This window comes from Ctenopharyngodon idella, chromosome 1 (assembly GCF_019924925.1).
Source record: "Ctenopharyngodon idella isolate HZGC_01 chromosome 1, HZGC01, whole genome shotgun sequence".
NCBI classification, from domain to species: domain Eukaryota; kingdom Metazoa; phylum Chordata; class Actinopteri; order Cypriniformes; family Xenocyprididae; genus Ctenopharyngodon; species Ctenopharyngodon idella.
The window spans coordinates 38,307,581-38,321,296 of record NC_067220.1 but is presented as its reverse complement, the minus strand read 5'-3'; the positions used below and the strand labels follow the sequence as shown (position 1 = coordinate 38,321,296).

The 13,716-nt window shown below is 35.5% G+C and overlaps 2 protein-coding genes across 8 annotated transcripts in view; one reads left to right on the top strand and one right to left on the bottom strand.

Annotated features, from left to right (window-relative positions):
• emp1 (epithelial membrane protein 1) overlaps window positions 1-5,621 on the top strand; it is a 15,605-nt gene extending 9,984 nt beyond the window's left edge. Inside the window, exons 1-5 of one of the 7 annotated variants that reach the window (XM_051906821.1) lie at window positions 422-683; window positions 2,120-2,237; window positions 2,404-2,512; window positions 2,866-3,006; window positions 4,281-5,621. In XM_051906821.1, the coding sequence (XP_051762781.1) occupies window positions 2,160-2,237; window positions 2,404-2,512; window positions 2,866-3,006; window positions 4,281-4,441 (489 nt within the window). In that variant the 5' untranslated portion in view covers window positions 422-683; window positions 2,120-2,159 and the 3' untranslated portion in view covers window positions 4,442-5,621. Of the gene's footprint in view, window positions 1-421; window positions 1,102-2,116; window positions 2,238-2,403; window positions 2,513-2,865; window positions 3,007-4,280 lie in introns of those variants that run through there. The other 6 variants (XM_051906806.1, XM_051906796.1, XM_051906785.1 and 3 more) reach the window with 6 other exon arrangements.
• On the bottom strand, window positions 5,622-13,716 carry f8a (coagulation factor VIII associated). The gene is made up of 12 exons (XM_051906755.1): window positions 13,601-13,716; window positions 13,195-13,241; window positions 13,020-13,092; window positions 12,558-12,717; window positions 10,397-10,465; window positions 10,152-10,272; window positions 9,944-10,036; window positions 7,139-7,203; window positions 6,939-7,020; window positions 6,804-6,850; window positions 6,045-6,100; window positions 5,622-5,937 (listed from the first exon to the last, which is right to left on the bottom strand). The coding sequence occupies exons 1-12, from the start codon at window positions 13,657-13,659 to the stop codon at window positions 5,856-5,858; spliced, it is 954 nt and encodes a 317-aa protein (XP_051762715.1). The 5' UTR covers window positions 13,660-13,716; the 3' UTR covers window positions 5,622-5,855.

Below are 13,716 nucleotides of genomic sequence, written 5' to 3'. Positions count from 1 at the left end.
AGTAAGAAAAGCATTTTTTTGCAGTGTATGTGGTATGATCAGAGTTATTATAGCATATTCCGTAAAGGACTATGCTCTGTTAAATGCTTTTCTTTTTGAAAATGTTTGAGTGTTAGAAATAGGCTTTCATCAAAGATTAAATGGTAAAACCATTAAACACAGAACAATTCATGAAATAGACACGATTTATTTATTTATTTTTACTTTTTTATTATTATTATTATTTTTTTTTTTACCTTTGCATTTTTCATTCATATATAACATTTAACTCGACGTGGCGTTTTCTAACACAGCTTTGGAAACAAAATGCACAATGCACCAGAGAAAAAAACACTTGAGCCCTGATCGCACCTGCTGTTCCATTAAATCCGCAGTAGGTGTCGCTCCAAACCTGCACTTTAGATGACTCATCAACCGCTGCAAAATACCTGCGCATAATTTTCTGCCCCTGCGCTACTATATCATGATTGGAGAGATGGGGGTTGACTGGCGCTGAGATCGCCCTATTGTCGGCTAGCCATGTGCTGCGTTTAGCCCGTGCTACCACTTTTAACCCTGCAGTTATGTGTGCGACACCGGGCGACTGTGGAGTCTGCGGACACCGTGCATCTCCAGAAGAGCTGAGTTAGGATGCTGCGGCATGCGGATAGATCGGTGTAGATTTAGCACATCAACAGCTTTAGGTAATAGGATGACGACGTCGCAAACTCTTGCAAAGAATTATTGAGCATGCGGCAAAAGTATAACTTCCAGTGCTTTTAAGGAGGCATCTAAACATTCAGCAGTTCGGCATTTGAATAAAATGTTTTGGTGGCTGTTTTGACATTAAGAGAAACCAACGTTTGTGTGTCTGTTACTACACATCGTGCATGAATTTCCCGTGAGCGACAATACAGTTCTAGGATTTCGTTATCTGGATGTGGGATACGTAAGGACTTAAAAGTAAGTCCTTGGGATGGGTGGGGTCGTCTATGCAGCAAAAGAGTGCGGGAGGGGGGCGAGGCAGCGGACGAGGTGCGGGGAAGTGCGAATCTTCGGATGGTGGGTCATCAGATAGGCTACGAAAAGCAAGAAATAAATTGAGAGCTTAAAATACCCAAGGTAACGCTTTATTATCTGTGCCATCGCTGTAGAATTCAGGTTGTAAAGTTATTATTTATTAATGCAATTAAGCATCTTAGAATTAGAATCGACATATCACAAAGGGAAGTATGTTTTGAACGGTAATAGATCATTTAGAATTGAATCAAAATTCTTTGGATGAATCTGCATTCTAAAGTATGACGTTACACGAATTCCTTCTGTGTCGGACATCTGTAAGAGGAACAATCAGGATTCCATATATTCGTCTAATGTATGTAGGTTAATGTAGATTTTCTAGCATTTGACAATAAATAACAGACTTTTATGCATTGTTGATCGCATAAGCGTTATTTTGAACGGGCATACAATGTGTATAAAATGAATGCATTGGCAGAACGTCTGCTTCGAATGGTTATAGTTTATATAATTTAATGGGATTTAACACAGTATTTTCTCTTAAAACCTTCTTGTTGTTTGTATGAACAGCATGCATCAGCATTTTAAATGACATCTCAGTTCACCTACTGTATGTGACTTTAAGAAAAGGGCATTTCCCTCATGACATCTGTAACAGTCGTTGGAGATTTGTGCATGTAATCTTATAGTGAAAACAAATCTAGTATCCCAAAAGTAGAGATGACCCTATTAGATGACGATAAAACAATTGCTATCTATTGCTTTTGGATTTATGCATCTTTAATGTGGTGATGTCATAGGCCATGGCTGCTTGTTATAAGCATATTGGGAAAATCTGCCTGACTTGGGTGCAAACACACATGGCTTGATTATTATTAGCACACAAGTATTGTGGGAATGAAAAGCATACATTCATTTTGAATAATGGAAAAAAGGTCATCAAAACCCTCTTCCTCCTCCTTCCTCATCACCAGTGCTTAGGACACAGTTAACTCTTGGTACACGTGTACAACTTTTTAATTTCAAAACATGGCTATTCTCATTCAGTCATCATAAGGTAGATGCTAAATTGCTCTGGATCTTTTGATGTGGAGTACTTATAATATGTCCCTTTCAGCAGGATATCGTTCCACCCATTTTCCCCCTCTCATCCTCTGAATATGTTGAAGGCCCTGGCAGGAATCTGCTTGCTTCATCTGACTACAATATTCTTCCTCTTTTGGGCAACTATAGATGATGTAAGTTAACATTATTCTTCTTTTATATGTATGTGTAATGAAATGTAAAGTGTGTGTGTTGTGATTTGTAAGTGTTTATACTGTTATTGTAGTAGTCAGTAATTTTCAGTTGTTAACTATATTGCATTTTGCTTGTAGCTAATGGTAGTTTTTTTTATTTTCCCAGGCATGGTGGTTCACAAGGACCCTTTACACAGACCTGTGGGGCAGATGGGTGATGGAGAACAATGATGATGTCTGGGTGTACATGGATATACCAACCTCATACAGGAAAGGTAAGACAAATAATTGTAACAGTAGGCATTTTCAGGCATCTGTGAATTTTTTTACTGGTGGTCCCACTTGTACACTTTCAAAAATAAAGTTTCAAAAGGGTGTTTTTTTTTTTGCATCATTTCCATAGAAGAACCATTTTGGGTTCCCCAAAGAACCTTTCAGCGAACCATTTTTTTATTTTAGTGTGGAAAAACATTTGAATAATCTGAAGAGCCCCAATATAAAGCACATTTTGTGCAATGGAAAAGTTCCTGGATGGTAAATTTTCTTCATTGAACAATAGATCCCAGTAAAGAACCTTTATTTTTTAAGAGTGTACAGACTGTGACGTCCCTTCAATCCCTCCTTCTAGACTATCTGCAGGCGGTTCAGGCATTTGCGGTGCTGTCCTGCCTGTTTGCTGTGTTCTCTCTGTGCGTGTTCATATTCCAACTCTTTACTCTGGGTAAAGGAAAGCGGTTCACCATCTCTGGAGTTGTGCAGCTCATCTCCTGTAAGTTCCTGCTTCTGTAAATCTGCAACACAATCTCATGGCAGTTTGTAGCTATTTGTCATTTTGGCGAATTGGTGACTAATTTGTATGAATTTGCACAATCACATTTATACGTTTTCATACAATCTCCTTATGCCCCAGTGATGGATATGTTTAGGGGTGGAGTTGGGGTGGACCTTCATGCTCACTTTTTTCTAATAATTTTACAAATTCATATGAAATCACCACCTTGTAACATAGTTAAGTTTTCCTGTAAGATCAGGTTGAAATCTAAGGTTAAATTAAGGCGTCATTGAGATATATATATGTCAGAGTGTTTGTGTGTATTAGTGATCGACCAATATGAATTTTAATGGCCGATGCTGATATCTTAGAGAGCAGGGTGGCCGATGGCTGTTATAAAGCAGACATATTTTATATCACTCACTTTAAATATATAGTTCACAAAAAAATGAAAATTTTGTCATTATTTACTCACCCTCATGTTGTTCCAAACCTGTATGATTTTCTTTCTTATGTTAAAAACAAAAGAAGATATTCTGAAGAAAGTCGGTAGCCAGACAGTTGATGGTAGCCGTTGACTTCCATAGTATTGTTTTTCCTACAATGGATGTCAGTGGCTACTGTCAACTGTTTGACTACCAACATTCTTTAAAATATCTTATTTTGTGTTCAACAGAAGAAAGAAACTCATACAGGTTTGGAACAACAATAGGGTGAGTAAATGATGACAGAATTTTCATTTTTGGGTGAACTATCCCTTTAAAGAATGAAAATAACACTTGCATAATTACTGCAATCAAATTAATATTTTATTTTACATATTTACTAAATTAGAAATAATTGGAAAATATATCAATACGCAAAAAAATTGAAATTGATAAAAACTAAATCTGTAAAATAAACAGATTTATACTTTAGAAAGTGTTATAGCATTTGCCTTTCTATTACTAATAATAGAAAGATAAACGCAATAATACTTTATTAACACTGTCTAAAATTCTGTCAAAACTGTTAAAGACAGTAAAGTAATGAAGATGGAGAATGAGTGCTCTGTCAAAATAAAAGTTTGCTTCTAACACTTATTGGCCTAACAGAAAAACTTACCGGCCAACACTGATAATTAAAAAATGCCAAATATTGGCTGATATATTAGCCTTGGTCGACCACTAGTGTGGAATGTTGTCTCAAAGTTTATACATGTGTATAAAACATACAAGTTGTACAGACATTAATTTTTGTTGTACATTTATACATTTCTCTTGGACCTCTAGGTTTCTGCATAATGGTGGCTCTGTCAGTCTACACCGATCACTTTCACAGAGGTGAGAAGGATGGCTGGTATGGCTGGTCCTACATCATGGCCTGGTTTGGCTGGCTGCTGACCCTATTCACAGGAATTATGTACATCGTTCTGCGCAAGAGAGTAGAGTAAACTTTAACCCTCGCTCTCAGTGCTAATGTACAGCCTTGAATATTCCTTTCTTTTGTCATGCAAACTTTACTATGGACTATGACTAATGGTACTACTTCAAAGTGTAGGTGCAGTACTTGAAAATTAATGAGCTGTCTTGAATGTTACAGACCTTTGTTGGAAATGTAGAAATGTGCACAACAAATCATAGCATCAGCAGTTCATTTAAACTTTTGAGCAAGTTCAAAATATGTGAAAGTCTTGACTCAGCATTTCAGGAAAAATTGGCCCGAGATGTTTCCTAAACAAGAGAGAAATGTTTTTTTTTTTGCATTTTTATTTAGAGTATTGCTATAAATTGGTTTGATTGGCCATCTTCCCTCATTCCACAAAGCACTGAGGGCAGTTAGAGGGTCTGAACAAACTTTATTGCAAGGGTTAGTGTGTAAAGATGGCAAAGATTATATGAAAATACAGTATATGCAAGAATGAATTGTACAAAATGTATTTATAACATGTATAAAGAAGAAAAAAACTAAGTTGTACATATAAAGTACATACAGAAGAATATATGTTATAAAAGTGTAGTTTTAAACATCACTTGCACTTTAAGAATTAGCTGTCCTAAACAAGTTTATTTTATTTAACATTTTCTTTCAATTTTGTTGTAGATGGCGATAGCACAGGATATTCTCTACTGTAGGTCAAGATAAGGGTCAAAACTTTGTTACTGCGATACATTATGGTGCTGTTCAGTTTGTGATCATTCACTTGGTCATGTAGGCTTTTTTGTACAAACACTCTGCCCTCATATTTACTGAACTATTTCTGTGTGGTTTTCTTGATAATGACATCATGGGTCCTGTTGCTATGCCAGCTATTTTGATTAGCATGATTAATGTTCATGTGGTCAGATGATCATCCTGTAAGATTCTAATTCTAGAGCACAGAATGTTCCAAAAGATGCTTTTTTTTTTTTTGCCAAAATGTACTCATTTTTATGGGATTATTCAATTTCCTCTCAAGGATGAAGCTCCTTGTCTGAGTTATCCAGTTTTGCTTTGTTTGGTTTCAGTCAGTTCTAGATGTATTTTTATTTCACAGAATGTATTTTATTTTTTCCATTGCAAAGCCAAACAGTGTAAACCAGGGAGGACATTAATTTTAGTAAATCACACAAATAAAAACCTTGCCATAAGAATATTTTTTGTAATTTTATTATTTACAACATCAATATTTTACAACTTGAAGCATTTTTTAAACACAATATTACACCATTATATGAAAATGGAGTATAAGTAGCATGTTTGTATAAGAGACATTGTACAATTATACTAGGTCCAGTGACCTTCTACAGTCCTCATGCAAAATGCACCAGGCACCGGCATAGGAATGTTCCAAAAAGAAGTGTTTTGTGGGGGTGTATAGCGTCAAATCATATGCCCTGACCAGAGGGTGTAATTCGCTCCTGGACCACTAAGTGGAGGAGATGATTCTGTTCTGCCGAAAGGAGAGGCCTGTTGTGAGAGAAGAGGAAGTTAAGCAAAATGGTTATCTAATTGCAAAGGCTTAAATATAATATTTATAAATGCCTGAAAAAAGGCGGGAAATACAGAAAGCTTACCATAGTTCTGTCTGGAGAGCTTTGAGGGATTCTGTATCCTTTTCCTGACAGGCCATCTGTAAACAGGCCAATCAAACCATTTAGCCATCTTAATCCAAGATAGGATCAGTATATAGTGTTTTAGACATTCTAGCACAATATAAAATCCAGTCCAGAAGAGACCACTAAATGCTTCTATTTAGCATTTTTTTAATTTCATACAATTTTTAAGTGCAAATTATATTATCAACATAAGAATTTATTATTCAACAAAAAGCTGAATAATAATAATAAAAAAATCATATACTACCGCTCAAAAGTTTGGGGTTGTTAAGATTTTTTTAATGTTTTTGAAGTCTCTTCTGCTCACCAAAGCTGCATTTATTTGGTCAAAAATACAGTAAAAAACAATAATATTGTGAAATGTTATTTCAATTTAAAATAACTGTTTTCTATTGTAATATATTTTAAAATGTAATTTATTCCTGTTCTGGCAAAGCCTAATTTTCAGCATCATTACTCCAGTCTTGAGTGTCACATGATCCTTCAGAAATCATTCTAATATGCCGAATTGGTACCAAATAAAATTATTCCTTTAAAAAAATGTTACTGATACAAAACTTTTGAACGGTAGTATATGTTGTCTTTGTATATTTCGTAAGTATATTACTTCCTATTTTATGTCATGACTCATAATACTACATATTTCAAAATCCAAAAACTTATTTCAAGTTTATGTTTAACAACCTAATTTTACATAAATAGCTTTTAAATACATACCACAACTGACTGTAGGAGAAGGAACACGTTTTCTGGAAGGAAGTTCACTAGAGGACAAACAGTTTCAACAGTTTATATAGAGTAGCAACCAAATAAAACACTGTGTCTGGTTCTCCATTAGTTAGAAAGGTTTACCCTGACTGTGTGAGTCAAAGGATTCCCAGGCGTATCGCTCCAGTGTCTGAGCATGTTCAGGGAGCAGCTTTTGAGGGGGAGGCTAAAACACAGACACAAACATATAGTATGTTTAGGGATAGTTAATAAACACACTAATGGTATAGGACTAATTTATTATTATGTTGTCCAACATGAGCTTATTTAAATATATACTTTACCTCAAGCAGCATAAGCAGTAATACCCTGGAGATTTCACACTTTGCTATGATATCCATAAATGCACCTGGAATTAAGACAAACACAACTGAAGCATGAATCTTTAGTATTTACAGCATAAGTTTCATTTCCTTGCCATTATTATTATTATTAGCTGATGTCCACGAAACCAAAGGGACTGCTGACTCAGTAAAACTGCAAAACAGATCCTTGACAAGCATGAATATCAGTCATAAAACATAATACGACTGCTGCTTATATACCCTGCACTCACAGATTTATTCAGCAAATCCAAATAAACAGCAAATGTGGTGAAAATCACTCAAATTCGACCACGAAACTTCACAATAGGCCTGTCATGATAGTGTACACAGTAACAATTTCAATCAAGAATTTAACCTATTATGCTTTCTCAAATATTACCTTTCATGCAGCTTTTTGTGAAGTTAAAAGCTCTGCAAAGTTTTAAAGATCAAAGTGCACAAAAAATAAAGTTATTGTCTCCTAAAAGAAAGAATCAATTCTGAACTGCTGAAACAAATAGTCAGCAATCCCACCTCACTCAATGTAACAAATTTGCATAATGCCTGTCTATGGTCTTCACTGGCTGCCCGCGAATGGCGTCTACTCAAACACCGTAGCTGTAGCTGAGGCCTGGAAGAGTTTGGTTGGTGTTGTCGACATGTCGAAAAGACGCTGTTTGTTTATTTCTGCGCTGCAAATCATCTTTGTATGCACTTCAAAAGGATGAGGACCTACGGTGGAATTGATATGGAAAAACCGGTGCCAGAGCTGAAATTCAGGTATGGTAAGGGGTGTTTTATTGTAATTGTATTGTATTGCTGTAAGCAGTAAATTAATCACAACAGACTGGCCCGTCTGACCAATCAGAGCAGAGTAGGCATATAGAAAGGAGTTTAGAGAGAGTAATTCTTCGAGCGAACCGTTTTCAGACTCTTTAAGAAATGAGGTGAAATGTATATTATGAGAAAATTAAAGTGTTTTCTGACCTTGGATGCATGTGAACCTGTTGTAAAAGACCTCCAAAACAAAATTAGGAACCTTTAAAATAGAATAATAGGGGCACTTTAATTCTGATTTGTTTTGTGACTTACAGTGTATGCCTAATATGTAATTTTTTTTTACTCTGAATTATATGATAATATTAAAAATGATAACAAAGGCTTTACTTTGATGCTGTGAAAATTAATATTTACATGATTAAATTAATTATAATAAAATGCAGTGTGGTTAAACCCACAAACCCTAATTTCGTCTGCAGACCTTGACTATGTACTTTACAACAGTAAGGTTTTTTTTTTTTTTTTTTAAACAGAGTGTCTATTTACACTAAGTGCAAATAGAGTACCTCAGGGATGACGTGTTTTTGTAGGCAATGGGTTTTTTGAATGGGTTTTTGCTAAACGGCCTGAAATAATGTCTGTGGTTAACAAAGCCTCTAAATATTTCCACGTTTTGATCTATGACATAAAACACACCAGATTTTTTAAACCTTTATTGTGTCTTAAAAATGGCGGTTGCTAGCAAATTGCTAAAAGGGACTACTTCCTTTAGTGGGGACTTTAGACGTCATCATGACAAACAGGACATTTGGACAGCATTTCTCATGAAAAAGTGGATAAGTATTCATACACAGCGCAGATCATGATCAGCGAGCATGTTTTTAAATAAAGTTGTTTTTTAGATAAAGTTTGAGGAAGCTTGGTGGTGGTGACGTTGATCCGCGACCATGGTGTGCTATAGTCCGTTTATAGCTTACTGTTAGCTTTATATATCTGACGACTTTATTTAGGCTTCAAAATGTATAAATGTTGCATTACCTTGTAAAGATTATCTTGACAGACAAAACGTATAAGTGTCATAACCCTTTGTTAAACACAGAGCTTATTTTTTGCGATTTTCCAAAAGTCAAAGGGAAAAATGCATAGGCTTTTGGTCGAGGGAACCCGTGCGCCGCTAACTTCCAGGTTGGCCTAAAAAACACGTCATCCCTGAGGTACTCTATAGCATCCCTTGTTGGCGAACGCTATTTACACTAGCTCCGCCCACCAATGTCTGGTTTGGCCACTCAGGTTTTAAAAAGGACACCCGAAAGTCAATGTCCCCAGTTGCGCAGCGGTAGCGAGTAAGGCTCACAGACCTGGCTTTTAACGCAATCGACGCGGGTTCGAATCTGCCTTTTGCCGAGCTCGCATTTATTTTCAATAAAAATGAAAGTGATATTCTAAAAGTGGAAGTTAACTGCTAATGAGTGTTTAATAATATTAAAAGTGTTTATTGGGTAGGGTTAGGGAAAGGTGTAGGGAGGGTTTTTATTCTCCCGATAATTTTAATAAATATAATAATTTACACTCTATGATATTATTGCATCCTGTTAATGTACAAAAATACTGAGGTGCAAATAGTATCTGTCAATATAAAGTATAGATAGCTTTTTTATTGCAAAGAACTGATATAATCTATCTCTATTTTCACCTAATGTAAAGCATATCACTAAGAAAATGCTGCTATTGTCACAGTGTAAATAGAACATATTGCTATTTTCACTTAGTGTAAATAGCATCTGTTGCTGCCTTTTTTTTTAATTCCTTGGCAAAATGTGATTGAAATTTGAACAGCACAATTATTGCAGTTATCTCAAATAATTGTGATTAGTCTGAATAACCACGATTAGATAATGAAACAATTATCGTGACAGGCTTACCTCACACACCTAGATTTTAAAACTAAGACTGACTGTATTTATTGTATTTACTGAATGCAGTGAAGGTGCATTATATTCATACCGACAGGGGTGTTGGTGCCGGGGAGCTGTAGTCCTCTCTCCTGACACATGTGCTGCATCTCTGAGAGCACAGCAAGAGCTCCATCATAATCACCTGTCAATCAAACAATGCATCACTCCTCTGACAACCGCAGAACCACATCTGAAGCTCAATGCATGAAATGAATCATTGCATTCTGACAGGAAAACGCTCCTCTCTTTGAACTCACGGGTCAGTATTTTACAGGAGGCCATTTCCCACAGTGATAGCAGGGCTTCAATTGGGGTCTGAATCTGCAGTTCTGCAGCTCTCTGGAAATGAACTATCGCCTCCCCCGGTCTGTTCATCTCCTACACACAAATTTATAAACAGGACCACATCATAATGAAGCACTGTGGAACAAGGCGAATATGCATTTTGAATTGATTTATTAAGAGAAAGCTGCCCCATGTATTACAATGATTAATGTCTCACCTTCAGAGCATTGCCAAGCTCCAGTGAGAGACTGGCCGCCATAACAGGCTGATTCATCTCAATATAGACCTAAACAATATATAAGTACATATTTGCAGTATAACATCTAAATAAACACAAAATCTGCATATGATTGCAAGATTTTAGGCTTTTTACTATATTAGTCAAGCAGAGAGAAGTACTCTTCAAATGACTTCAATCAATTTTTAAGAGCATTTTAACATGAAGAATGTGAAATAGCAGCTAGCAGCAAGCGGAAATTAGCTGAAACTTTTTTTTTAATTTTAGGGTAAACTATTTCTTTAATAACAAATTTTGCTTTGCTTGTAGTGGTTGTTTAGCTTTTCACCCTCATACTCTCTTCTTCTAACTGTGAGTGAGGCAGTAATTGTAAGTGAATGAGGGATTGATGTTCTGTCAGGCCACGGTTATTATAGTTAACTAAAACTAAAAAACATAAATAAATTGTTAGTTAAAATAAGATAAATGTTAACTGAAATAAAGTATAAAAAACCTAAGGGTAAGTTTACACGACAACAATGTACTAAACACGGAAAAGTTTTTCTTAGCGTTTTTTTTGCGTACAGATGAAAAGGTTGTCAAAACAATCCCTGTACACACGGATCTGCGAAAACAACTAAAAGCGTTGAATTATGCTGCCAGGCCAGTAGTTGGCGATGTCACTTTGTAAAGAAAAACTATGCGAATACAGACCCATTAGGAGCAGACGTCACAGTTATGTCACTTGCAGCCGCACGCGCATAGTGGTTGCAGAAAAAGAGTGGTAACAAGTGGAGGAAAATGTGCAACATCCAGAAAATAAGAGAAAAATGTTTTGTTGTGCCTCTGGATGTCGGTTTCGGAATGCAAAAAATATAGTCTTCATTTTTTTATAGAATACCATTCTTGAAAACGCCCTTTGAAGCTAAACAGAGACGTTTATGTTGCAAGTCACAGACTGGACTTATGAACGATTGCAATGATTAGCAATGATTAGTCTACTATTAAAGCAGGAATTTGATGTGAACAGTAAGTCTACATAATATTCACATATGCAGTTCATAGGGGACATACGTCCATAGCAGTTACAGCAAGAAATAACATTTTAACCTATAACATTTTACATAGATAACTTTTAAACATAGCCTATAATATTTTTATTTCACAATTCTGAATTTTTTTCTTGCATTTGCATGTTTATATCTCCCAGTTCGGACTTTATAACTCGAAAATTGTGAGTTTATTTTACAATTGCGGAATATAAACTTGCAATTGAGGAAAAAAGACAGAATAACGAGTATATCTCACAATTCTGTTCTTCGTTCTAAGAAATGTGAGATATAAAATCAGATTTGCGAGAAAAAAAGTCAGAATTGTGAGATATAAACTCAAAATTAACTATTTATTCTTTTATTCCGTGGCTTCCATAGACTGCTACTGCAGAACTGTCGTTTTCTGCAACCAGGTAGGCTCCGCCCACAAAAAAACACCATTGCTGTTTGCAAAGACCAAATTGGTCTACAGGCTGAACACATAATACACATGCACATGACGTCACCGTTTTCACAAATTTGCGTTTTTGTAGTTTACATGGAGACGATAATGGTATCATTTTAAAAAAGTTGCACTTTGAAACCCGTTTTCAAAAGTTTGCATTTTCAGGCCCCCAAACGGCATTGTGCTGTAAATGAACGGCCAAAACGCATTAAAAAAAATTATGTTTTAGTTAAAAACGGTGTCGCATAAACAGCCCCTTAAATTTGTTTTATTTCAGCTAATTCCAAGGAAACATTTTCATTTAGTTTCACTTTGATGTATTAAAATAACTAAAACTAAAATAAAAATGGATAAAAACTATATAGACCAATTTAAAAAAAAAAATTAAAATTAAACAAATAAAAGTTATAATAGTATCTCAATGATAGTAAAATAACACTATGCCAGGCAAAGCTTAGCAGAAGCAACATTGTTTTATTTGTATTAAGAACATAAAAAACACTTTCAGTGTAAATTACTTACTCTACACCTATTATAAGCATTTTTTATTCTTTTTAAAACTGCATATTCAAATCTGAGCTCAACTTTCTACAAAGTAATAACCTTTGTTTATATATCCTTATATGTATGAGTCACTAGTAATAAATTTGATAGCAATAAATACCTTAATAGCAAAACTATAGCAGTTCATCGCTGCCTGCATATTCTCATCGAAGCCGGGAGCCCTCAGCGCTCTGGTTTCCTGTTCAGAGGCCAGAAAGAGTCGGGCTGCATCTGTCAGAGCCAGGGCTTCTCCTGGAGCATTGAACAGAGTCTGCTCACAGCTACGAAGAGAGAGAAAAAACATTTCATCATGCTCTATAGAACAATGGCTTTCAATCTTTCAGCTACCAAAGACCCCCAATTATGATCAAAATCCCCAATAAAAAAAAAAAGGCAAAATATTTTCATGTATTAAGACCCAATTTACACTATAAAAAATAATTATTATATTATTAATATTTATATATTTAATATTAATATTTAAATCAACATTTTTAATTTTTTTTTTTAACTTTCTTTTATTATTATTATTATTATTATTATTATTTTTTAAATCAAGAGCATTAATTAATTGATTATTTACCGGGCCATGGCAAGGTTACAGAAGGCAGCATACTGAGGACAGTCCTGCTGTTTCAGCTCTTTGGCCAGCTGACCTGAGGAAAAAAGATGTCATACAATGATAAAAAGTGACTAGTTAGCATTACCACACAGAATCACGGGATCTGAGTAAGTTAGTCGTCTGATACAATACTCACCAAACTGTTCACTTGCTTCAGCAACATTAGGCTTCCGCAGGAAACGTCTGTGATTTCAAGGAGAGGAGCGAAATATTAAAACCACTAAATGAGATTAATTTGACAGGCTGAATTTCCAACTAGATACGGCTGGAATTGTTCGTTATGCGAAGCTGCTGGCATGAAATTAAACATCTACGAGATGTAATCATCAGCTGTTTATACATAAATCGTAACCTACATTAATAGGCTCATTTCATTTTGTATCTCTTTATATTTAATTAGCAACGTGCTAGTGTGGGTTGTGTAGTGCGGTCATGACATTCTTTGGTCACGCTCAATATTGTAGACAACACTGATTGTCTACCAACGTTAACACTGAAACAATCTTTTATTAGTAATATAAAGATGTTATTTTAGCTCTTACTTTTTCAGTTTATTTGACACTGCCCGGTAGCGCATCAGAAAATCTCCCTCGGCTGCCATTGTTGACACTTAAGCAGGAGGGACAAACACACAGGAAGTTCCGATACGAGTGCTCCC

Coding starts and splice junctions, on each gene's coding strand:
- f8a (XM_051906755.1), bottom strand. CDS start 13,659: ATGGCAGCCGAGGGAGATTTTCTGATGCGCTACCGGGCAGTGTCAAAT. Junction 13,093..13,194: donor TGAAGCAAGTGAACAGTTTG/GTGAGTATTGTA, acceptor TTTTTTCCTCAG/GTCAGCTGGCCAAAGAGCTG. Junction 10,466..12,557: donor GCTATAGTTTTGCTATTAAG/GTATTTATTGCT, acceptor TATATTGTTTAG/GTCTATATTGAGATGAATCA.